Raw genomic sequence first — 27,269 nt, forward strand, 5'->3', positions numbered from 1 at the left:
TGCTTTCTATCACTATGTCCTCTGCTTACAGTGTAAGAAGAGAATGGGTTTTGAACACAAGCAATCCCTGGGATTCAAAACCTAGTTATGCCACTTAGTTACTGTGTAACATTGAGTACAGTACTGAGGCTTTAAAACAATTTGTAAAGTAGGGATGGGATGACGACATGATAATAACTATCCCCTAAATCTGTTGTGAAGAATAAACAAAGTGGCTAGACAAGTGTCTGGCATTTGTAGATGCATAATACAGTATAAAATGCCATATATCTAGTATAGTGCTTGAAGGATACTGGAGACTCAATAAATGCTGCTTAGCAGTGATTATTTAAAATATCAACTGGAGATAATATAAACCCAGTGGCTTTCATCTGACCCACTCTATATACAAAAGATAAACAAATGCCAGGGAATGTATCTTAATGCCTGAGCACTTGAAATAGAAATAAAACGGATTTAAAAACCTAAGTGTGACATTGAGTAGCTTCTGCTGCTACAATGATCAAAGAAGACTTTGAGAACAATGTGACGTTCAAGAAAGGATTTGTGAGGAATAATGTGAATTCTCTGTCTACAGAGCAAATTCTACTTTATCTGAGCAGGCTTACGTGGCTCTTTCCTGAAATCAGTAGGCTAGGTTATCTCTCCCTATTATGTCTTCCTTCTGATTTCACAGTAGCTAAATCTGATTTTGTTATTTGGAGGAATAATAATGAAGATTCTTAGCCAAAGACAATGATGTCTATAATTTTTCCATTTGGGGGCAGATTTACCTTGCAGAGCTCTCCTTTCCCAAACACCCTTCCCCGTCAGTTTACAGACCAAAATGAGCCTTACCAAGACAGGTTTGGGCAGATTGTCGTTCTCACAAATATTTGGCAGAGAAATTCCAAAGAGCTGTCCTGGCATAGGTGATGTTGGCGATGTGGGCAAGTTGTCCAGGTGAGTGCTAGAACCTCGCCAGAAGGCCCAGTTTATGATAGATCTTCTCCTTTTAAATGTCTTATGACCTGAATCTAAGGAAGAAGTGAGCTTATTAGAAAAATGAGTTTCATTCACTTAATTTTATTTCTATAATTTCCATTTTATGGTATGTTTGTTGCTATGGTTCAAAGAGAAAAAGATGCTAATATGTGGCTTTTGTCATTGAAAATTCAACCTATAAAATTTCATTATGGTATCTTATAAATGAAAGACGAATCAATAAAGGAAGAATCAAATGTTTGGATTCTTCTCCCACCCAGTTTTTGGACATCACTGGTCTGTTCATACAAATCCATTTATTTTCCCACTTTAAAGAGGAGACTAAGCATATGAAAAGTTTAAATAAGACTATAGTTAAATACTGAGAAAAAAAGGAAGTGTGAAGAGGGAAAGATAAAGGTGGAAGGGGAAGCAAGAGTAAGAGAAGGACAAGATGAAAGGGAAATGGAGGAAGAAGGAGGAAGAGAAGGGAAGTGGGGAGAATAATGAGGAGAGGAGTTTTCTCGGTTAAGATGTTCTTTAGAAATAATGCTTTAGTATCTGACATCTTACTCTCCTCTTGAGAACACAGACAGGAAGCTAATGTCCTAAAGTTTTTTCCTTCCTTTGCAACTGCAGACTTTTATGTTTCTTTTCAGTTCTTGACTTTAAAGTATGTTTAAGGCAGCATGGATAGACACAAACATGAGTGAGACTTGCCGTTACTGATGAAGTTTATAATCTAACAGAGATGAAGAACTGGTTGGGGTGGAGAGAAAAGCAAGTATGTTAATAAATATAATGTCATAAGGTAGGAACAAAGTACTAAAAGCATTCAGAGGAAAGTAAATCACATGTGGTCAATAAGAGGGAGGGGGTGATCCTGGGAGTGTTTGCATTTGACTTGGATTTTGAATGAACAAGATTTTAACAGGTAAGAGCATCTGGCATAGTGCCTTCCATCTAGTAAGTACTCGCTAAGTCATTATTAAACAATAATTGAAATTGAGGAGGGATTTAAGTAGAAAAAGACAACATGAAAAAGAATAGGCAGAAGAAAGGTCAATAGTAAGGTATGGTTTTATACTATAGTGCCAAAATGTTTTTGGTGTCATTTGTGTCTAATTTTAATATGAAGTTTAACAGGTTTGCTTATGATTCAATAGACAAAAAGCTCTTTAAGGTTCCACTTTTAAAAGTGGCTGACCTCTCTGTCCCCTCTTCCCAACAGATACACACAAGTAACAACTATAAACTCTGGAAAACCAACCAAAATAAACCTAGCTGAAGGCACTAAAGAGTGAACAAAAGAAGGTAGATATAGAGGTCAAAGTGTGACACTTGGATGAAGGAAATGGCATAGCACTGGGTCAGTTTTCTAATCTTACAGCTTTTAGGCTGAGAGCAGGCCCCAGGGTAATAGGGGTGACTAAAAGTTGGGAAGAAACCTCTACTCTTACTGGCTTGAAGAACTAGAGAAGGGAGACAGAGGTACCCACAGCTGGAAAGTGAGGGTGGATCCCAGAAAGAAGAAAACCTGATAGTGGGAGCCCTAAATATTGTGTATAAATTCTGCCCACATCTCTGGCTAACCCCTGAAGCTTGCATTCATGGGGGCAGATTCAAAAAAGCTTGCAATTAAGGTTGACAGAACTGAGATCTGAGGAGCCATAATGCCTAGGTAGTGCCCACTCATGGTTTGACTCCTTTTTTTCCAGTGAGAGTGCATGGGAATTGGTAATTAGACTGGCTGTGTGGCACTGTTCTTTATGACGCCAAACTAAACCAACATTCCCTGATAATGAAATACTGAAGGATTGATCTTTTTAAGGAGGACACAGTCAGCAGTCTTGTCATTTCAGTGGAATTAGACATGTTAATTCCAAAGAAGTCTTCTATATTGTTTGGCTATAATGAACCTTAGAATTTTATTTCCTTAGAATAACCTACTTAACTCAATATTTAAAAAGCCAAGTTGTGGGAGGATAAATAAATAAGCAACATTTTACCAAATGGCCTTAAGACCATCATCTACACACCACTTCCTTGAAATACAGCAAATGCATCATTGATGTACACACACACACAGGTATGTAAAGCTCTTTGGCTCCAGAGTCAGGAGCTTCTCTGCACTCACAGTTCACTTATTTAGACCAAGTTACTTAACCCCTTTTCTTTCCTCAACCTTAAAATGTAACGGATATGAATTAGCCCTCAAAGGCTTATTGAAAGGATTGTATAGGACAGTCTCTGGAAAGTACTACTTTGTCACAGTGATCTTGATGAACGTTGCCAAGATACCAATCTCCTCCCCACAAAGAGGACAACCTCTCTGCACCTCCTCTCCATGTGGTTTCACAGCCTTCAGCAGGTATCCAGTTATGAAGGAATACCAATACTCCACTTAACTAAAGCAGTTTCTTCCTGTCCTGACATTCCCAACCTCCATTATTTAAAAAATAAAACAAAAACAGAAAAGGAAACTAAACCTTTTCTGAAGTCCAGGAAGGGGTTCCTGTATTAGCAAGGTCAATCTATGCAAATGTGTGCTTAATATATATGTGAATATATATGTTGAGTACTTGTGCTCAGTTGTGGTTTGCTTACATTTACTTGATGTTTATTTTTTATTTATTATTTTTTTAAGAGATGAGGTCTCACTATGTTTGCCCAGGCTGGTCTCAAACCCCTGGGCTCAAGCAATCCCCTGCCTCGGTCTCCCAAAGTGCTGGAATTACAGGCATGAGCCACTGCACCCAGCCCTGATTTTATTTCTAAAACAATCAAAATAAAAAGTTATTTGATTTTTTTTTTAGCTTTCACATACTTAAGAAGAATGCTCTATTAAAAAGTTATATACTTAGCTACCCTATGAGTGTTGACAGAGGATAAAGTAGAAATTGAGTCCTTTACTTTATCATAAATACTTTCAGCTGTAGCCATGCCTTTTGCTATATATATGGCATTCAACCTGAGCGTTCAGGATTCCTCTGGGTCTGAGAGAAAAAAAAATTCATTAAAGTTTACTTTCTTACAGAGCTTTTAATGCACAGATCTTACTTTCTAAATGTCACAAAGGCTAATGAAAAAACGTGCTATTGCTATAAAAAATACGAGTGATGTAAATAAATGTAAAGCAAACTAAATTCAAGTAAATCTAGTTTTCCTAAATGTCCCTGGCAAGATTCAAGTTAGTGTGTTTACATGCTTAAATTAGATAACTGAATGTTAAAATTTACAGTGCTTAAAACTTTGTGTTTATATAATAATAATCATAACAAAAATGTTAGAAATTCTATTCCGGCCATATAACTTCCCAAATTAAGAATATCCCCACCTTTTTTTTTTTTTTTTTCCTAGAGTAGAAAACACAGAGGTGAATACTGGAACTACAGGGTAAACAGGTAGAAAAAAAGATGTATCCCGTATTTTACCAGCCACCATAAAAGTTCAATTCTAGTTCAGTCCTAAGTCTGAAGTAGGTGTGGAAAGTGAACCTACTTTGGGCATAGAGCTGGGAGTTCAGGACAGACTGGAACTCTAAGAACTATTTCAGACTACACTCACAAAGATTCCATTTAATTCCAGAACTCTTCCACTCCAAGTTTTTCCATACTAGGGATGAGTAAGCCATTCAATCTTTCATTTAATTTCTACTCTGTTCTATACACTAGACTAAGCCCTGGGATGAGTTCCCAGGTCTTAAGAAGGTCATTGTCTAAAGAGACAAGTAGATTATATAAACAGATAATCATAATGTGATTTTAAAAAATGTGTTACACTAGAGATATGTATAAAGTGTTACCTGCCTGAAAGAACGAAGAGTTCCTAGAAGTAATGATGGCAGCAGTGGGCTGTCTGGAGCAGCTGCTGCAATCACACTGGCTGTAGCGGGGAGGCATGGCCAGGGCTGCACACTTCATGGAGCTGGCAGGCGCTTGGGACAAGTGGGAGCCCTGCCCCTTCTGAGTTGGGTGGGAGGTACCTGGGTGCCTCTGTAGACACCCAAGCCATGGCTATGGACGTTGGCATCCCTGGGCTCTCAGGACCTGGGAGCAGGTGGGAGCCCTGCCCTCCCGGGTACAGCTGCAACCACCTAAGTTGTGGTTGCAGGCCTGGGCTTCTCACTCCACAGAGCAGGTAGGAGCCCTGCCCTCCCAGGAGCTGCAGCTACCCAGGTCATGGCTATAGACCAGGCCTCCCTGTGCTCTTGTAGGGGGCAGGTAGGAGCAGGCAGGAACACCGCCCTCCCAGGTGCAGCTCCAGTCACCCAAGTCATGGTTGCAGACCCAGGCCTCTTGCTCCATTGAACATGCAGGGCCCCATTCCCCATCCCCCAACACAGCTGTAGCCAACCAAACTGCAGCTGTAGACATAGGCATTTCTGTACTCTTGGGTGCTCTGTAAGGCCACCCCTGCCCTCGCAGGCTCAGAAGTGCCTGCTACCACTGCCTGGCTTCTCCCTACTGTCTGCACCTGCTCTGATCATGGTGCAAAGTTGGGTGAGCCCAGGTGCTGTTGCAGCCCAGCTGGGTTGTGCACACACTTGGGGCAGTGCTGACATGCCAGCCCCCTGGTGCTTTGGCCTGCTCTGGACTTTGGGTGCCAATGAGCATAGCAGGAAAGCCAATGGGGGGTTGAGGCAGCTCAGCACTGGCCTGCAGGCGCCTCTTTGCACCTATAGCCCAGGCACCATGAACAGCAGCAGGAGGCAGAAAGGTTCCTGGGCAGAAGGGGGTGAGTCCCTGGTGAGGCCTACTTTCAGGCCAGGGAGGGCCTGAAGGCTGGGAGCCAGGCTGCCAGTCCTGTGGACTGGAGTGGGAACTTGTGGTGCTTTTTCTGGGCCTGCCCATGGCTGCCCATGGACAAATAAGCATGCTCTTCCTCCCCTCTGAGGCCCATAAAGCTCCTAGGCTCAGCCAGAGCTAAGCAGATGTCCTGACAACCAGCTGCAGAGAGGACTACCCACTCCAGGGCCTCCTTTCTGCTGAGAGCTGCAGACGTGAGGATGACCATCTGCAGAGAGGAGCTACCCACTCCAGGGCCTCCTCTCTGAGAGCTGCACAGATGACAAAACCAACTACAGGGAGGAGCTACCCTCTCTGCTAGGAGTTGGACATCTGACGGGACAACCTGCTTGCAGAGAGGAGCTACTCTCTTTGCCAGGAGCTGAACACTTGATGGGACACTCTGGCTGCAGAAAGGAGCTGCCCCCTGTGGGTCTCCTCTGAGCTGTTCTATTGTTCAATAAAGCTCCTCTTCATCTTGCTAACCATTCACTTACTTGTCTGTGTGCCTCATTCTTCCTGGTCACAGGATGAGAACTTGGGACCCACTGAATGGTGAGGCTGAAAGAATGGTAACACAAACAGACAGGGCTGAAACATGCCCCTTGCTTACCACGTTGTGTGTGAAGAGAAGGAGATAAGAGCGGTGGCCCTTTGGGAAGCCCAGACCTGGGAGCTCCCTGAGCAGGGCTGTGGCTCCCACTTTGAGTCCCTGCAGTTCCTGGCATCTCCAAGCTTCTGGGCACCACTGTGTTCCCTGGTGCCAGCCATGGAAGCTGCTGGTAGTGTGCCTGATCTGGCTGCAGCCTCACAGCCAGCCAGCACCCGTGCAGGCACGTGGAGCTGTCCGCTCGACTGCAGCAGTTGGTCTGACTGTGTGCAGTGGCCAGGCCCCAGGCTCACTCACACACCCCTCGCCACTCCACACCTGACTTGCCTCTGGCAGGCATGGGATCCAGGCTGGTAGTAAGAGCCAAGTGCAGCCTGCAAGGCCGAGTGGGTGGAATGAACCCAGTGGACTGAGCAAATCTTGGGCAAAGGCGTCATTGTCCACAGAGATTTCTGGCCGGAAAAGTGACAACCCCAAAGTGTTGTAACAGTAACATCTAATAGTAACATGCAACGGTAACAGTAACCTGTAACAGTAACATGTGAGTGGGGCCTTGAGGTCAGAACTTTGAATGTCTATATCTTGAACCTTCACAATTAACACTAGAGCTTTCCCACTGGGGACCAACCATTCCAAAGACGAGTTACAGATCTCAGTCTCAGAGGGGGCCTTCTGAAAGATCTACTGCTCTTATGTTTTCAGTATAAGGCTGTTTACTAGGAGGCCTTCTCTACACTGAGGCAGAAATTTGAAAAACAGATTGGCAATGACTGTGTTCACCAATGGTTATCCTGGTTAACAGGGATATTTTCTGAAAGCTTATTAGAGAAAGCTTTATATTTAGTTTAAAAATAAAATATTTTTCTCAGACAATATTCTAACAGAAATCATTAGATTTTAACCCTTTGTTTCCAGGGGAGAAAACAAGACATGTTTTTCACATTAGAGACCGTGCAAAATACCCATTTCCTAGGACTAAGCAATTTAAGAATTTATGAATTCTGTGGATTTTAAATATACAGGCCACAAACAAGTGTGAAAGATTCTGACTAGAACAATTGGCACTTGGTAAATAAGGCAAAATTCTATGTTTATACTATGTGCCAAAAAAGAAGTATTAGCTCATTTTTCCCCATTAGAAGTCAGGTTAATAGCTGGTATGTATGTGAACAAAGGAGCATGAAGATACTCTTGCTCAAATTAGAACATGACAAAGAAGTAACAGGCAAAGGAATGAAGACAAGTCAAATAAGATGGCTGTTACTTGTGTGAGCTGTTATAAAGTCTTGCAGAATATGGAGACTTTAGCTGGCATGTTTTAAATTATGCATATTTTAATCATTCAATCAGAGGGCACAAACTATGCTCCCTGGACCAAATCTGGCTTGCCACCTCCCTTTGGATAACTTGTGAGCTAAGAATGGCTTTTACATTTTTAAAAAGTTGAAAAAAATTCAAAAGAATAATACGTAGTAACACATAAAAATTATATGGAATTTAAACTTTAGGCCAGGCGTGATGGTTCATGCCTGTAATCCCAGCACTTTGGGAGGCCAAGGCGGGCAGATCGCCTGAGGTCAGGAGTTTGAGACCAGCTTGGCCAACATGGTGAAACCCCATCTCTACTAAAAATACAAAAATTAGCCAGGTGTGGTGGCAGGCGCCTGTATCCTAGCTACTCGGGAGGCTGATATAGGACAATCACTTGAACCCGGGAGGTGGAGGTTGCAGTGAGCCAAGATTGTGCCACTGCACTTCAGCCTGGGTGATAAGAATGAGACTTCGTCTCAAAAAAAAAAAAATTCAAATTTTATTGTCTAGAATAGTTTTACTGGAACATGACCACACTTATTCATGTAATGTCTATGGCTGCTTTCACTTCACACTCAATAGCAAAGTAGCTGTGACACAGATGGTATGTGGTGCGTTCATTACTTTGCACTGCTGCTCGGGGCACTACAAATTGCAGTGACCCTGTTACATCTTGACTGTTTCAAATGCCACATGTATCATGATACCACAACATCTTTTTTATTACTTATTATGTAAAAACAATAAAAGAAAAGTGGACTTCTTCTAATGTTAAATTTTTAAGGCAAAGTGAAATGCAGATAACTTTGTTAGGAACTAATGGCAAAATATTATGTTTACTGTGCAATGAAGTAACAGCTGTGGTTACAGAATATAATATATGTCAGTGGTTAACAGACCAATGGTTAATCATAATGTTCCCAACTCATAAGCAATGGATCAGAAAAATATTTAATATGAAATATATCATTACTGCAGCATTTCCTCACAAAAATAAAAATGAGGCTACAATAAAAGTTTCTGAGTGGCTCATTTGTTAGCCAACCAAGGAAAGCCATTTACCCATTTACCAATGGTGAACTGATTAAATCTGTGTGCTTGCAGTAGATTAAGAAAGAGGTCCAGAGAAACTAGATTTAAGATTATCAGCCTTTTAGTGAGAATAGATGATTGAATAGTTGAGGGCATTAGGAGTAATATCAATAGTAAACTAAAAAACAAGGCAAGTGACTTTCCTTGTTTCTTGATGAAGTGACAAATGTTACCAATAGCACTAAGTTGTCTAGCTAAGAAGTCAATGCTGAGTTTGAAGTGACTGAAGAAATAACCTTGAATAGTCTGCATAGAACAACTATGGGTAAGAATATTTTCAAAGCATTTGAGAAAACAATAATTCAGTACAACCTGAAGTGGAATCTGCTGTGTTATATTTCATGGTAGTGAAAATATGTAGAGCAGAAAAAGATGTAATTTGACAAATTTAGAAAGCTTGTGAAAATTTAAAGTGTTTAATACCTATGATTATTCATTGTATTGTTTTGATCAGTGGTACTGCCTGAAAAATATGGAAATTTATCAAGTGTTACTGGATCAGTACTGTCAACAGTGAACTTCATTTACTCTCATGGACTTAATTATTGTCAGTTCTGCGAATTTTTGTTAAAAATAGATGCTAAACGTTATCCTGCATTATGCTATCACACAGCATTTCAATGGCTCAGCACTGCTAAAGTTTCATAGTGATATTTTGAACTCAGGGCCCAGATTGAACTTGTTATGAATGAGAACAGCCTTCGACCTCTATTAATGGACACTAAATGGCTTTGAAAGTTAGTTTTTGCTGTAGATATGATGATGTTTCATAATAAATCCAACCTAAAATTACGAGGCAAAATAGTGCTTACATACAAAGTTTTTACTGTAGTCATTTGGAAAACAATGAATGTTTAATTACAAGTAATATTAAGCTGCTTTATACACTTCTTGTGCCATCAAAAGTTAAAACAAGAAGCAAGATCTTGATTCACATAAAAATTTACAGCAGATATGTTTTTTGAGTTCAAACTACAGTTTGAGTAGTGTTTCTCAATACAAGAGCAAAGGCGATTTCCATATCTCAAAATCCATTTCACTATGCAACTGAAGAGCTTCCACCTAACCTTCAATTGAAAGTGATTATCTGCAATGAAATGATATGCTAAAAGGCAAATATCAGGAGAAGAATCTAACAAAATTCTACAAATGCCATGTAAAAGAGACATATGCTGAACTGAAATTAGATGCTTGTAGAATGATATCAGTATTTGGCAGTACCTATGTGAGAAAATATGTTTTCAAAGATGAAATATAAAAATTTTATTATAGATCAGAATGTTTGTACTCAATTTTGATGGCTAGATCACTAACTTTAAATTCCAACTAAGTGAAATGTTATCCCTCCAAAGAATTCACTTCTCACTTATTGGATTTGTATTACATAAAATTGTACTCAATTGTTGTTATATTTTGAATTCTATCAATAAAATTTGGTGGAAATTTGTTTTTTTCTCCTGTTACATAACACTTACATAATATCCCTGATTTGTGATACTGACCTGCAAAATTTTACTATCTGTTCCCTTACAGAAAAAGTTTGCTGACCCCTGATCTAAATCACTGGTAAAGGCAGTTGCTCATCAAATTCTTTTGTACTTAAAAAGAAACAACATTAGTGGTTCACCTGTAATTTTTTACACAGGTGATTCTGATGCTCTTAGCTGGCCCTTGGCATCACTGGTCTATAGTTGTTCCATCCCTCATCCCATTTACTATGAATCATTTACAGCTGGAATCATCTAGCCTCCCTTCCAATAGAAAGAAACTAAGCAGAGGATGCCTGCAAGTTAGTTGAGCAAGCCATTAGAAAAACTGGTTAAAACCCTTAGGATTCCTGATTATTATAAAATAAAGTTGACAAGGACCCAGAAAAACAGTTTTGAAAAACATAGGTACAAAGGTAGAAGAGTAGAAGATTATTCTCCTCCTCAGCCTAGTTATAAAGATACCCTATGTATCTTTAATGAGCTGACAACAGACCTATTATTCATTCACTCAATAGATATTGATTGAATACTTATTTGTATATGCCAGGCACTTTTCCAGGTACTGGGGATATAGAAGTGAACAAAAAAGACCAAAATCCCTGCCTTCATGGAGCTCACATTTTAGTGGATGGAAAGACCACAATGTCTCAGTGTTCCCCTTTCAAAATTACCCAAGGTGAGCAAAAAATTTTAGAGTCCAAAATCTCAATTTACTATTATAGAGAGATGACTGTTAACAAATTCAAGGTAAATTTGTGTATCTGATGTTGGCAAGATGAGGGAGTCCCTGATGATTGGTCTACTGATTTACTAATGCCTTTGGTAAAGTATAAATTTGAGGCTACGTCATCAACAGAAAGTGACAGGCTGGATGTCCACGTGGGTAGAAATTTATATAAGACAGTTGATTCAAGTAGCTGGAGAATGCTGCACAGAAACAAAGTTAAGACTACTCTCCCAGTATGAAATGTCCATTAAGGTTGGTCACTAATGATACAGAGTAGCCCTGATGCTATATGATTTCTTCCAACCATGCAAAGAGTTCATCTAGAGATGAGATTTTAGGAGGTGTATAGGAATGTAGAAAAGAGGGTGAAAGAAAAAGAAGTTTTCTGCTAGACAGGGATGATCACCATAACCATGGAATTCAAGCTGCATAAGGAGGAAAGTAAAGACGGACAGGGGGACTAACAGATGGAGAAAGTGGTAGAGTTTAGTAGGTTTGAAAGAAGCAGAAGGAATCTGGGCTTCCAGAGATGAAAAATAGAATGAACAAAGGCTGGTTGAAGAAAACAGATGGTGGTTACAACTCTTTTTGTCCAATAAAATGTCAAAATCTTGAATCAAAGGGGCGAACAGGAAAATAAGTTTCACAATGCTGTTACAATTTCTTGATGTAGTTATTTCAGAAACTATGTTTTAGTATGAAATATAAATTAGAAATTAAACAACTTTAAATGCATTAGAGGAGATTCTGTTTAAAACAATCTTGGTGTGTATTAACACTTAAGGCAAAAACAAAAACAAAAACAAAAAAACTCCTTACAATGAGTGATTTAATTTGTTTTCTATAAGTTCAGATAGGTACATACAAATGTTTCTTAAAGTAGGGTTGTTCTGTAATGAAGATAGAAACAGTATGAGCTAATTTTTCATTAATACTGTATCAGTTGAATCACACACAGATGAAGGATTTCAGACTTTCCCCTGGCACTCAGACGATGCCAATAATCTGTCAAGTGGCAGGAAGGTGGCCTCAGTGATCTCTCAAGGTCTATGTCATCCCTTTAAACTTACTACGCCTGGGGTCCAAGTTTGGTCCTTTGCAAACACAAATCCTTGGGTCTCCCAGTTCACACTGACAAAGGTAGCTATAGAAATTCACAATCAATTTTCTACTATCTCACTCATACTTTTTGGTATCAGTTTTCTTCTGTTGCTTATACAATCTTCCTTTCAGACAGAGCTTAAAGCTCAAACTTGGGTTAGGGTAAATTACGGTTCTCTTATATTGAACATTACTTTTATCATTCCAGAGTCTTTACTGTGGGGTGGGTAAGAGGCTGCTATGTTCACAGGGAATTCATATTAGAGTAGTAGGCTAAGGAGAGACTTCTGTAGAAATCATCTTAGTCTTCACATACTTATCAGCACCAGAATCCAGGTAGGGCATCACAATCTTCTGACACCCATCACTGACAGCCTCCTTTTTATAATGCAGCCATTTAGGGAGAACACACAGTTGGGAGTGTATTACAGTACAAAGAAGGCATTGAAGCACCTGCAGTACTGCTTAGTGCCTTTGACTCTGCAGTAGGAATAAGGTTAAAGGGGAAAGAATGGTGAAGAAAGAAGGAACAGACTGTATTGCTACTAGCTGCTAGCTGCTGATTCTTAGTCAATCATGCCTATTGCTGATTTATAAAACCATCTTTTTCTAAAAGTCCATCTTTCCTTTTCAAAATACTTAGCAAATTCCAAGAAAAAATACCTCATCTGGCGGGAGGTTTGAGTAGTAAATTTATGTTCAGGAATGAAAACTTTGGCTAGAAGCAACTCACCGCTCAGTTGCTGGGCTGCAGCCAGGCGGCTGGGCTTCAGGATGAACTGGCACTGCATCTCTCGGGGGAGCTGTTCCATAAGGAAGGGCTCTTGGAGGTTGAAAGGGGTGGTAGAGTCCTTTGATCCTGGTGTCAGGAGTGCAGTGTCTCGAAGATGGCTCATTTTAATTCCATATGGATATTCATGCCCTACACAGAGAAAAATCTAAATGTAGACTTCAGGCTGACTGGTACTGTTAGCATGTGTACTACAAAATAGGAGTGTACTGCAATTTACTCCTGGTACTTTTGGCATAAAGAATCCCTTTGTTTGACAGAATGATCATTTACACTCTTACAGTTGGAGACCAGCATGCAGGTGGTCCTACCAAAGTAGTTTTAAGGGGAGGAGGGAGAAAAAGAAGAAAAAAATCTTTAAAGATTATCTTGTTTGGAATGAATGCACAGATCAGTTTGTGAGTTCCATAATGCTGACTTTTCCAATGTGTGCATCTAAGGATAATTAAAGGTATTCTATTGTCTCCTCTGACATTAACTAGATCTATAATTTTTCAGCAAATACATGTCCTTGCTCAGTCTCAAATCTGATTTAAAATATTTTTTCTACCTACCACAGAAGTATAAGGATCTATATATGTCAAGTATCACTATTATTAATATTATTTAACACAAGATGTTTGCCTAAAAACATTTCATTAGTTTTTATTAGTTATATAGTTAGTTACTCAAGAGCATTGGGACTGGTTTGATTTATGCTTCTCTCTCACTGCTGCCCTCTGAGATTGATGTTCAGAGGCAATAATCAGAAGGAAGACTGCAGGGGATCAGAAACACAGAAACAGATGCAAAAAGGAATGTACAAACTATAAAAACTAAACCCTGGACATCTGACTACAACATGATTTTAACTCTTTAGTATTCTAAGTAATTATGTCCTTTTAGTGTGATCCTCAAATACCACTGTGATGTAGATTTTTTAAGTACAGAGAGCAAGTTCCCTTCTATTCCTGACTTATCACTAAATGTAACTCAGCAAACTCTTACTCTTCCTTTTCACCTGGTCTAGGCATCAAATGTCAATGTTTCATTTATATCAAGTACTACAGCAGCTTCCAGAGATTAAGGCAGAAAAAGGCTTCTATGACAATAAAATGAAATCAATTTATCAAAATAGCTGGCAGTTAATCTATAATTGAGGTCTACAGAGCACATTAAAATAATGATTAAGCATTGCTGCTAAATCATGGGACAATAATGTCCTATGTCCCATTGTTTTTCAGTAAGAGCTAGTCGGGAAGCTTGGGGCTGTCATAAGCCTAAAAGTTACCATCTACATAGTTTTCATTAATATATTTTATTAAAATAATTATTTTAAGTGTTTGATTTTTAATAACTTTAACTATTGCTCATTGACTATTACAAAAATGACATTAAAAATTTGAAATACAGTCGATTTTGTCTTCAGCTCTGTGCATGATCACTTTCTGTATTCTAAATCTGAGCATATACATTTGTAGAAAAATTTGGTTTTAGATTACTAAGATCACTTGAAACACTGAATTACACAGTTGTGACCTCATAGATAAATGAAATAATTACATGAAATAATGCATACAATATGCTCTGCATGATGTCTGGCAGGTAGTAAGCATTTTAAAATTGTTAACAGAAATTCTCATCATCATGATTATCATCGTCATCATCATCATCTCAAGATTTGGTAAAGATACTGTCCTTTAATTGTTCTATTTCTGTTACCCACACTGAATGAAATTACTGATCAAGAAATATTTTTTTAGTTAACGGCTTAAATAAGGTAAAATGGAACATATTTATCAACAATTCCTTATGACAAATGCTGGAAAATCTGACTAGAGAAATAGCAAAACAATTAAGTTATTGAAGTAGCAGATAATAAAGACTTTTAGGAGTCTAAATGGGTTAATCTGATTTTCTTCATGAAGCTTAGGAAGGTTCTGGGTATATAGCAGGTGTTACATACTCACTGATGAATTAAGATGCATGGTTGTATTTTAGATGGTCTTCCATAGAGGCACATAGTAGGTAAGGGAACAGGAAATGTAAAAACTGAATATGAAAAACAAATGTATGGAGAAAAATACCAATACATATTTCTTTCTTAGAAAAAAATTTAAAAAGCTTTGGCAGGATGACTCTTGTCAAATGAAAAAGCAGAGAGAAAAGTTTGTATTTCTCTTCCCAACTATACCATTAGCTTGAATGAGGAGATATTATTTGTCTAGTACAGAGTAAATTCTTGATAGATATTTATTAAATGAACACCATGAAATTTCCTATTTAATAGTATTTAAGCTTAGGACCATATGACCAATTCTCGGAGACACTTAGACTTATAATTAAAACACAATCGATGGTATCTTAGACTTCTGCAAAAACTTACCAATGAGTGGGTATGGAGCCTCTTCTTTTCCAGAATTGACCCATAATTGGTAATCTCTCTCAGAGCCCTTAGAGATAAAAAGAGTTAAATGTCACAATAAATCTTTCACATCTGATACTTGAATGAGGACACATGTTTTTTTTTTTTTTTTTTGGTTTTGTGTCCTCCCTCCTGCCCCCTACTCAGTGATGGTTAGAGATCCATGAACTGCAGTGGAATCAGGCCTTCACTATATAGGTAGCCTACAGAGTGTAAAATCATAGTTAGGCCCCTTTACAAAGGAAAAACAATCTTCCTGGCTCTAAAAGGCTAATCTCTCCTTTAGAGTCCTGACTTCTGCTATGTTCCTCCACTTCTCAGAGAATATTGGGCTTAACCTCCAACATGCCCCTGCAAAGACAACCTTATTATCCAGAAAACCACAAAACACTGCTGTGTCTATGATTAAAAAGTAATATCTCAAAGGCTGATTATTAGCTCAGCTGCTTCTGAGCAGGAGAATGACCAAGAGGCTTTGAGGAGATAAGTAATTGGCACAACCTCTACTGGCTTTAGTTTAGGCAAGTTCAGTCCTGGGGAAAGAAAGGACAAGAATTCTATTCTAGAGAATAGGCCCAGTCATGGAAAACAATAAAATTGTTCACTAGCAGAATTATAATCCGGCAACATTATAAATCCCACTTGAAAGAAATGATACTAAATTATACAGATTTTTCTGAATTCTCTAGGAGGGATAAAGCAGAAATGTTTTAAATGAAGCTAGAACAGATAAGTCTGTTGGCAATATTTCATATCCTTACCTTTAACTTCTGATAAAAAATCATGGCCCTGCCCTTATAATACCATAAAAACCATTCCATTCCCCCCATACTCAGTTTATCTGTTACTTCCTCCCTGCCCCATCCCTCCTAGTCAAAAAATTTATTGTAAATAGGAAGACCAATCTAATAAAAATCCTTTCTTTTTATATAGTGTCCAAACACACTGTAATAATCCCTTAAAACTGGTATAACCAAATAGTCTCAATTCTTAATTAACAGTTTTTTTTTTTTTTGGTCTGAGGAGATTAATAATTTTATCCAAAGGAAAAGCATAGATAAGAGAATGAATCCTGTCATTAATTCCGCTACATACCTCTAAAACTATCTAGTTTCTTCCAAAATATATTCATATAGCTTAGAAATTAATGGAGGTGCCTACTTTACCCAGTGCATATATTTTAAATGTAATCAAATTTATATCACTAAATTTAACTAATTATCAGATTATCCCAAATTCTAGTTGTCCTGAGTTCTAAAGGGCTTACTATAGTACTGTGTATAAGCAAATCTAAACACAAGTAATCAAACTATGGCATGTCTTAAATATGTGTCATGAATTGCTCTGCAAACAGTGCTCCTTGAATGATGTAACATGACACATATTTAAGACATGCCATAGTATTCCACAGTATTATTAACTGTATTTAGATTTGCTTATATACAATGTACTTTCATATTTACAGAGAATCTCACTGAGGGAATAGTGTTTTTAAGTGCTTCCTTTAGTTATCATCCTTTTGAAAGTCATTCCCTTTAATGAAAGTACTCATTGTGTGGTGTTTATACAACTGGTAGCAAGGTGATGAGGACAGTCTTCCAGTTCTCCTTCCTCTACCTCATCCTCAAATGTTCTAATCTGCTCCACTCCTAAAATTCTCAAAAATTCACCTCTATCGCAGAAAAGAGAAAGATACAAAGCTAAAAGTAAAACAGGGAAGAATGTGGTGTGCACACTAAAGCTCTCCAAATCCATGATCTAATTCAAAACTTGTCTTTTTACTAACCAATTTATCAGAGGTATTAACCATATCATGCTTAGGTCCTGTAGCCAGCCAATATGGTTTTATGTAAAAATTCTACCACAGAACAAACTCTTCAGAACTCATCATCCTAAGACTGACCGAGTCTTGGGATAATAACAGGATAATTATATAAGGGAAAAGTCAAATTGTGACCAGTAGCAAGGAGAGAAGGAGTATGACGCTTTATTAAGAACTTTATACCAAAAAAATTTATATATATATATACAGCATACATAATAAAATACATGTTGTCACTTTAAAATTATAGTCCAATCTTATAATTTTCAGATCACACAGATTTTAAAATAGGAGAACAGCACCACCCATATATTAATCATATTAAAGCTTTAATGTTCTTATTTTCTATATTTTGGGGAGTAAAGTATGACTTTGGTATCTCTAATAATCAACTGCCTTATGATGGAAGGAAAATACTTACATAAATTTAAATAATCAAAGTTTATTTTTAATTAAGAATATCTAGCAGAATAACTTACAGTTATCCCTAGCATTGGTAATGACATGTTGATAACTTCATTCGCTGTATCTGAATTCATTACTGTTATAGTTTTAGACTGTAGAAAAAAATAAGAAATATAGCTATAAAATAATGAATTTTAAAACAGGTTAACAAATAGTCACTGTCAAATGATTATTGAAAGGCAAATCTTGATTTCAAGTGTGGACAGAGTAAAGCATAAGATTTAGGGAGAACATAAAACTTTGATTATAATTTGCTTTCATTTCCTTATAAATTATGCCCTCTAATAAAACATTTCTCTTAAAGGATGCATGGCTTACAGAATATAAAAACTTAAGCAAGTAAGAAAGACTACATATATTTCAGAGAGAGTACATGGACCCAGCTCCCAATTAAAAAAATAAATCAGTGAGGTTTGTCCTCTGTCTTATTTCCATAAGGCAATGGGTAATTAAAAAAAGGCAAGAGCTGAATCTCTATTTCTTCCTTAGTAGTGTTTTCACAATACAGGGTTTTATTTCTTTGCATGGTATAAAGTCAGGTTAGGTAGAATTAGGATAATAACTGGTTGCAAAAGATGTTTAAGGTTTTGAATTTTTAAAAGTCACTACTGGGAACTTTCCATGTGTCACACACTGTGGCCACTAAGATTTTAATTGTTGAAATCTCTGGAGGACATAAAAAAATAAGTCTAGAAGAAAGAATTGAAAATTTTAGAAAGCTCAATTCTATTATCAACTCTGCCAATCAACAGAATATCTATAAAAGCTCTGTGCTAAACTATACTGAATACTTTTACTTAAAAATAGACAATTTGCAGCAAACAGTAAAAGAGTTAAGAAGATTCTGAGATATCTATAGAGATCGCTGAATTCCAAAATGCATTACTTAAATATAAATGCTATGTTGTAAAAAAACTTGATATATACATAGGTTTTACACATGAGAATTATAAGATTAAATCAGCAATTAGGGCTGTGTCCCTGATAAAGAAGGCTTAAATGGCATAAAAAAGTAGCATAAATACAAAAATGATACAAAAATATAGGTAACTGAAATCTGATAATTCATTATTTATCTTTCCATTAATAGAATTTCTCTGAGTGAATTATTTGATATGATGAATTGCCTCTAAAAATTGTTTAATTGAATTTTAATTTAAAAAAGCATTTTAAATGCACAATTTCAAACTGTTCCTGGTAGCCCCAAGGATTGTGCAAAATTGTCTGAGTGAAACAGGGAGTCTCTGGAGCACTCAACCCAGTGTCTGTCTTCTACCAGAGCGTTATAGTTATATGACATACTGGGTTTTAACTTGAGAGATAATTTTTAAAAAGGCTTCTGATTTTTAAAAAGTCTAAAATTTTTTCCATTTAATTTAAAGAAACTCTCCCATGAAGTCTTGTAACGTGAAGAATCTATCCTCCCAATAACCTGGTTTCTAAGATAATAGTTTTTCTTAATACTAGGCATATATGTTCAAAACATAATTATAGAAAGTATATTTTTTTCCTACATGCTTTTCCAGTATACAAAACAAGTGAATTTCAGTAGAAAGAACTCTTTGGCTAGTAAACAAATAACAGACAAAACTGAAAATGTGGCAATTTTGTTCCATATTGGCATAATTTACTGACAAGGTGTGTATAACTAGAGGGCAAAGATAAAGAATGCTTCCCACACATGCACTCCTATTTGGGGGAATCGCTCTGGAGGCAGGGCTCCCTGAACGAGTGTCTTGTTATGAAAGCTACTTTAGAGAGCAAAGGACAGAGTATGTTACATCATCCTTGACTTAACCAGGGTACTAGTGATAAAAACAGAGCACCCAACCTGACCATATCTCTTATCTTCTCTTTCAAAATGACAGTGGGACATCAGTCCTTTCTCAAGTACACACTTTCCATATACTGAAAAGAAAGTGTTAAAAAAAATTAAGGGATTTTACAGGAAATCCTGAATGTAACCAACTGCCACAACTGAATCAAAGCAGACAGAAAAAAACAGGGTTTTTGTTTTGTTTTGTTTTACTTTGCTACAGATCTCTGTAGTCTCGTACTATAAAAATTTGAGTATTTCCCTCAAGCAGTGACATCTGGCATTCAGGAGGTGGTCAGAACATTTGCATAACTTTTGCTTTTGGCCAAAACATAACTATTTTGCACTACATATTTTTCCACACACAAATAAAGCTATTCTGTGTGATCTAGAGCTGCTGTGAAGTATGACAATTGACAGTATCATAAAATATTCACAAGTTTTCATATTTTTCATAATTGATAACATTTATCTCTTGTACTATGATTTCTGTCATCAAATTATACATAATAGCTGGGGTTAAAGACTTAGCATTTATGTGATTGATATGATAGACACTGTGAAGTAGTAAAGTGCTGATCCTTTAAAAATGTCACCTCTCCTAGATCATCCTCCTGTGAACCTAAGGGATTCAATCCCTAAAAACTTAAAGAATGAAGAACTTTTCAAAACCACTTTCTGCTTAAGAAGTGACAAGTTGGGAAAAAATTGCTTAATAATAGTAGGAAATACTCCTGTGGAAACAGCTTTACTACAAGCCTCTGCAGCTGCTATTGAAAAGATTCAGAGAAATATTCATAGCGGAGGGAGGAAAGAGACATCTCACAAGCAATGTTCTTTCCCAGCGTAAATGTTAAATACTGTAGTTCATATGAATTTCTCTTGCTTCATTTTCTCTAGGGCTTATTTTTCATATATATGAAGACATACATATAACCAGGAAAAAGGATTTTCCCCGTGGTATTTCTAAATGCCTACCTTTCATAGCACATACACAGTCTGCCTTCCTGCCTGCCTGTCTCTCTTCTTATCCATAGTGTTCTATCTTATGCAGGGACTTGGAATTTAATTTTCTGGCTTAGAAACACTTACATAGGCACAATTCCCAATGTCCTTGGCGAAGATTTTGAGGGGAATGCTCTTCGGATAGTCCTTTTCTTTCTCTAGATTGATGTATCTAATCAAATGCAACAACAACCCAAAACAACACTGAGTCAGATGGAATTCGCTAATGGCTTATTTTAAAAATCAACCTATTTTGCTAATATTTCCAATATACTTATATGCTATTTTTTAAAAAGATAGATGAGAAGACTCAGCAAAGTCAGATTACATTATGGGTTGGAAGAGAATAAAAAAATTCAGGACATTAGGCATGGGCACAAAAAAATAGGACATCCAGGTCAAGTGAGGTTTGAGAAGCACAACCAGGTTAGGGCACCTCTGGGTAATGTTTTACCCTCAAAGTTTCCCTGTCTTCTTTGGACAGGTCCAGCACCTTACTGATAAGTATAGGAACATATATAATAAATATTTTATAAGGTCAAACCAAAGCAATGGCCTTGTACTTCTCATTTAACTCCCCAGTAGGGTGTAAATCTTGGTTATCCTATTGTGTGGAGAGGGAGAGAGGACAGGAGGGAGGGAAGGACTGTAAGTCTAATAGATGAGCCTAAATCAATCATTCTAGTCTGCATGCTCAATGGTAGGGATAATAACTACCATTATTTTTGAGGTGCTTAGCAGAAAACCCTGCATTTATGGAAACTTAATACATACTTTGAGGAAACTGTTAGCTCCAATTGGTAGGCTGGAGACAATGGAAAAAGAGAGGAGATTATTGACTAACTTCTGTCTAAAATGATGTAACTAGACCTCAATGTTCTCCTTCCTAGAAAGTTAAGAAATACATGTAATGAGAGAACATTATTTATAGCAAGTAAGTAGCTAGTGTACAATATAAACAGCAGCTTATTTAGAGGACAAATGAACAATTTCGACTAAGGAGAAGGGGAATAATTTGGGGCACATCTCTGCAGAAAATGTCTTCATTTATTAAAGGTTAAAGATTAAAAATATGAATACTGAAAAAATACCTCTGAAGGAGAGAGAGCCATTTGTCCTTTTGTTCTGGAGAACTGCAATCAAAGAAAATGGGAGAGAAAAATTAAACCACATAAAATACCTATGCTAACAGATTTAGGATTGTCAATCCAGATGAAAATGTCAACAGCCTGTTGTTACTAATGCAGTTGCACACATAAGCTGCAACCTTGGCATAATTGTGTTCTGGAGAACTCTGCAGTGAAAATATCCCTTTGGAAAAACTACAGTCAAACGTAGTTTTATTAAATCCTTTTGGATGGATCTAAGACAAACCCTCTTTTCTACTTTACTGCTTTTTTACAAGTGGTATCATATCACTGAGAGAGAGTTCCTATAGTGGAAAGAGTACTTGATTTGGAATCTAACACTTGGTTTCAAAATTATATGCAAGCTAGACAATCATGGGCAAGTCATTTAACCTCTAAGCCTCAGTTTCTACATCTATGAAACTGGGTTAGTATTTTTGTAGCTCAAACGGCCATACAAATAGAAAGTATGGTTAATATTGAGAATACAGAGATTAAGAGAAATTTGGCATGTGAATGGAAATCTCTTTGCCCAGAAACCAGTTTGCTATTAGGAAAAGAAACATTTTTAAAAATCACATGCAGCAAGGTTATCATTTAGTAAATCTGTTAGTTGAAAACTTATTCTTAATAACTATAACCGTCTGATTAAGATCAATTTGCAACTAAATTAGCATTAATTTTTATGCTGATTTCACTATTAATTCTTAAGATTAAAAATAATTTAAAGTTTATTCCTATGTAGTCTTGTCACTAACAAACTTTTAAAATCATATTTCTCTCTCATTTTTTTTAAAGACAGGGGTCTTGCTCTGTTGCCCAGGCTGGAGTATAGAGGCATGATCATGGCTCACTGCAGCCTTGAACTCCTGGGGCTCAAGAGATCATGCTGGCTCAGCTTTCTAAGTATCTGGGGTTACAGATGCATGCCACAAGGCCTGGCTAATTTTCTAATCTTTTTAGAGATGTTGGAAATCCTAGTTATTATTTCCAAAAATACATTTATTCACTAACTTTGTTGTTTAGCAATTTTCTCCATAAGCAATCTGCCAGGATTGGCCATCAGAAAGTGTATAACTTTTTTTTTTTTTTTTTTTTTTTTTACCATTGAGCATACATTTTCCATCTTTCACAATTCCTTACTATCTTTTGATGTACTCTCTTTTCTAAAATAGATTTTCTGGGTTCACTTATGTCAAGTCTTGGATTTATTTAGCAAAAATCTGTTGAGAAATAGATAAGAGGTTTGCTTCAGACCTGCTAACGTTTTTCAAAGCAGTTAAAGAAAATTGCCCCTTTAAGACACTTAGTATTTTTAAAATTTTTAACTGAAATAAAAGATATATAGAGAAAACTGCACAAAGCTTACATGTACAGCTTGAAGAATTTTAACAACCTGAACACACTCACATAAACCAGCACCCAGATCATGAAATAGAAAATCACCTTGGAAGGTCCCTTATGTTCTTTTCCAGGCAGTAGTTTCCACTATCCTGACTTCCAATAGCATAGAATAGTTTTGCATGTTTGGGTACTTTATATAAATGTAACCATAAAGTATATACTATTTTGTGTCTGGGTTCTTTGAACATTATGTTTATAATATTTAATTATATTACTATATGTAGTTTTAGATAATTTTTTTTTTCTTTTTCTTTTTTTTTTTTTTTTTTTGAGACGGAGTTTCACTCTTTTTGCCCAGGATGGAGTGCAATGGTGTAATCTTGGCTCACCACAACCTCGGCCTCCTGGGTTCAAGCGATTCTCCTGCCTCAGCCTCCCGAGTAGCTGGGATTACAGGCATGTACCACCACGCCTGGCTAATTTTGTAGTTTTTAGTAGAGACAGCGTTTCTCCATGTTGGCCAGGCTGGTCTCGAACTCCCAATCTCAGGTGATCTGCCTGCCTTGGTCTCCTAAGGTGCTGGGATTACAAGCATGAACCACTGCGCCCGGCCAATTCATTTTCATTGCTGTGTTCCCTTGTTTGAATATATAGCATATATTACTTCAAAATATAAATTATGAAATGTGTCAGGTTAACGTATGGAGATGAATTTGTGTAATCTTCTTATATATTTCCCTTTCCCCCCTGCTCTATACCTGAATCCAGGACTCCCTTTCTTTAGTAATTCTGAATCTCAGGCATTTTTAAGGGACTAAAAATAGAAGTACTTCAAAGTCAATGGCTATCTCTGGGTTTTATAAATACTTAAACCCCTTAAAAAGATAGTAAGATCCAAGACAGGAGAAAGCAGTGTATCTTGGAAAATAAAAAGGGCATGGCAGATTAGAGGAGATAGAGGCCTGTCATCACTGACAGTGAGCCGGGAACCATATGTCACTCAGTTAAGGTGCCCGAAGGAAACAGAAAGAACCCAGAGGAAATGACTTTAAGGAGTCATTAGGGAGGCTGGGTCCTAGGCACCAAAGTTTTTATATCAGCAAAGATATCTTCCACCCACCCTCTGCCCGCCCCTTATGGCAAAGAAGCAGAACATCTCTGGATATACAGGGACAACTCTGAGCATAGAAAAAAATGTCAGCAGTGACTACAATAGACTAAAGTCAGAAGCCCTTTGTCTGTTTTGGAGGCATCTTAGAAATCTCCTGTATTATAGTTCTACCTTACAAAAACAGCAGTTCCAATAAAGAAGAAAATCTGATTTCCTACCAGCCTGGCAAAATGGGGGTTTAAGATGAGTTTTAATTTGATCTATAAATAAACATGCATACCTGAGTTTGTAGTCTAAGATTCACAGTAGGTACTTAAGTTAACATATTATTTTCTGATTCTTATAGACAGACTACTGTCAGATTCAAGTACTTCCTGTGTTTTTTGAATAATTTTCCCATTCCATAGTACCATTATTTGTAAAATCAAGGTGCAGCACCTATTTTTCTGGTAGATATAGATCCTAAGTTGGTGAATCAGAGTATATGTAGTGATAGAGATGAAATTCCTTTTGGGCTTTTTTGGGATGTGACTACCCTGTTTTCAAGTAAAGCATGAAAAGTTCACATTGATTGTCTGCTCTTTCCTCAATTTGACTCAATGGAGAGTTTTTCAAAGATTCTGGCAATTGTCAGTCTTAGATTTCAATGCTATTAGTTTTTACTTTTTATTTTTATTTTTTTGAGACCAAGTCTTGCTCAGGCTAGAGATATTGCCCAGGTTGGAGTGTAGTAGTGCAGTCACAGCTCACTGCAGCCTTGAATTCCTGGCCTCAAACAAAGCTCCTGCCACATCCTCCCAAGTAGCTAAGACTACAGATGGGTACCACCATGCTCAGCTAATTTAAACATTTTTTTAGAGATGGGGTCTATATTGCCCAGGTCTATGGCCTCAAGCAATCCTCCACCTCAGCCTCCCAAGTAGCTGAGACTGCAGGTGTATGCTACCATGCCTGTGTAATATTTTGACTTTTTTTTGTAGGGATGGAATCTTGCTATATTGACCAGTCTGGTCTCAAAACTCCTCCCCTCAAGTGGTCCTCTCACCTCAGCCTTTCAAGCAGTTGGGATTACAGGCACCAGCCACTGTGGCTGGCTACATTTACAAAAAACACTTATTATAGTAACTGGAGAGACTGCTTCTTTAACCCGCTACCCGATGGAATTTTAAATGAATCATGACCTAGATTTCCCTAACATTTCCAATGATTGCCACTCCTTCCTAAAGATCTGAGCTTCCCTCTTGTATTTCACTTCAGTGTGAAAATTTGTGTTAACATTTTTTTTTTTGGTAAGACAGTTCTGCTAGTAATAAATTATTATAGTTTTTTTTTTTTTAAATCTTCACTCTACCTTCATTTATAAATAATATTTTTGCTGAATATTGTATTCTAAGTTAAAAGGTTTTTGTTTCAACACTTTAAAAAATATATTCCATTGTCAGCTGTGCATGGTGGCTCACTCCTGTAATCCCAGCACTTTGGGAGGCCAAGGCAGGCGGATCACCTGAGGTCAGGAGTTTGAGACCAGTCTGGCCAACATGGGGAAGCTCCATTTCTACTAAAAATACAAAAAAATTAGCTGGGCGTGGTGGTGCGCACCTGTAATCCCAGCTACTCAGGAGGGTGAGGCAGGAGAATCACTTGAATCTGGGAGGCAGAGGTTGCAGTGAGCCGAGATCATGCTATTGCACTATGGCTTGGGTAACAACAGCAAAACTCCATCTCAAAAATAAATAAATAAATAAATAAATAAATAAATAAATAAAGTTCCACTGTCTTCTAACCTCCATAGTTTCTAATGAAAGGGCCATAATAATTCAAATTGTCATTTTCCTATTTGTAATACATTGTTTTTATCTGACTGCTTTCAAGATTTTTCTCTTATCTTTGATTTATGGTAGTTTATAGTAGTTTATAACATGACCAGGTATAGTTTTCTTAATAGTCACATTGTCTAGAGTTCAGTGAGCTTGCTGAATCTGAATATTTATGCCTTTTACCAAATTTGGGTAGTTTTTAAGCACTATTTCTTCAGCCCCATTTCCTCTCCTCTTTCTGTAATTCCAATGAGATGTATATTATACTTTTTGATACATTCCCACAAGTCTGTGACACATTTTTCCTTTAAAAAATCTTTGTTTTTTTTCTGTTCCTCAGATTAGACAATTTGTATTGATAAACCTTCAAGTTCACCAATTCCTCTTTCATTTCCATTCTGCAAAGAAGGCCACTCAGAAAATATTTTATTTAAAATATTGTAGTTTTCAGTTCTAGAATTTACATTTGGCCCTTTTTGGTATTTTCTATTTCTCTGCTGATATTTACTATCTTTTTATTAATTTAAATTGAATTTTCCTTTTACCTGCCATGCTTACGTATGAAAGCTGTTTTAAAATTCTTTTCTGGTAATTCAACATATGAATCATTTTAAGATTGGTCTCTGTTGATTATCTTTTTCCTTGTTCTTCATATGTCAAGATATTTTAGATTGTATTCTGGACATTCCAAATGTTTCAGAGACTGTATTCTGTTATATTTGTGGAACGGTGTTGATATTTTTGTTTTAGCAGAAACTAACTTGATTAGATGATGCTACAAACTCTATTTCATCTGTGATGGGTTGCAGCTCAGTTCAACGCTTTCAGTCTTAGCTCAAGATGCTTTCAGTCTATCTCATGCATGTGGGGTTTGGTGACCAGTCAGAGATTTGGGCAGTGTTTATACATAGAATTTGGAGCTTGCCTTCTCTGCTACTTTCCTTTTTGAGATTCTCCCCCTCATCCCACAATAGCTGTGGATGACATGGCTTCTGTCCTCTGGTTCTTCAGCTCAGAAAGACTGTTTCTGCCAGTTTTAGTTGTCCTACACCATGATGTAACTGTACCCTGCCCTCAGGCTAAGGCCTTAAAAACAGGAAACTCACCCAGTACTTGTGCCTACTTCCAAGTTTAAATTCCTCTCCAAAAGACTTCACTCTGACATATCAGAGGCAGAACTCCTCAACACTTCACTTTTTTAAAAAAATAAATTCAGAAATTTTAGATTTCCATAAAAGTTACAAAGATAATACAGAGATTCCCTACATAGTTCTGATGCTGTTTAAGTTTAGAGGAATCTAATATTATTCTTTTACATTATCATGGCCCATTTGTCAAAACTAAGAAACTAATATTAGTACATTACTATCAAACTCTTGACTTTATTCAGATTTCACCATTTTTCCCATTAATGTCCTTTTTCTGTTCTAGAAGCTAATCTAGAATACATTATAATTATTATATCTCTTTAGTAACTGATCTATGAC

At 37.1% G+C, this 27,269-nt stretch overlaps 1 protein-coding gene across 2 annotated transcripts in view; it reads right to left on the minus strand.

Moving 5' to 3' along the window:
• ARHGAP20 (Rho GTPase activating protein 20) overlaps positions 1 to 27,269 on the minus strand; it is a 123,068-nt gene that overhangs the window by 13,912 nt on the left and 81,887 nt on the right. For both annotated transcript variants that reach the window (XM_050757658.1, XM_050757659.1), the window contains exons 5-10: positions 21,475 to 21,516; positions 20,471 to 20,555; positions 17,577 to 17,654; positions 15,237 to 15,303; positions 12,815 to 13,003; positions 838 to 1,016 (exon numbers count right to left, since the gene is read on the minus strand). In XM_050757658.1, the coding sequence (XP_050613615.1) occupies positions 838 to 1,016; positions 12,815 to 13,003; positions 15,237 to 15,303; positions 17,577 to 17,654; positions 20,471 to 20,555; positions 21,475 to 21,516 (640 nt within the window). The remainder of the gene's footprint in view (positions 1 to 837; positions 1,017 to 12,814; positions 13,004 to 15,236; positions 15,304 to 17,576; positions 17,655 to 20,470; positions 20,556 to 21,474; positions 21,517 to 27,269) is intronic.

Source organism: Macaca thibetana, chromosome 14, assembly GCF_024542745.1.
Source record: "Macaca thibetana thibetana isolate TM-01 chromosome 14, ASM2454274v1, whole genome shotgun sequence".
In the NCBI taxonomy this organism is placed as follows: domain Eukaryota; kingdom Metazoa; phylum Chordata; class Mammalia; order Primates; family Cercopithecidae; genus Macaca; species Macaca thibetana.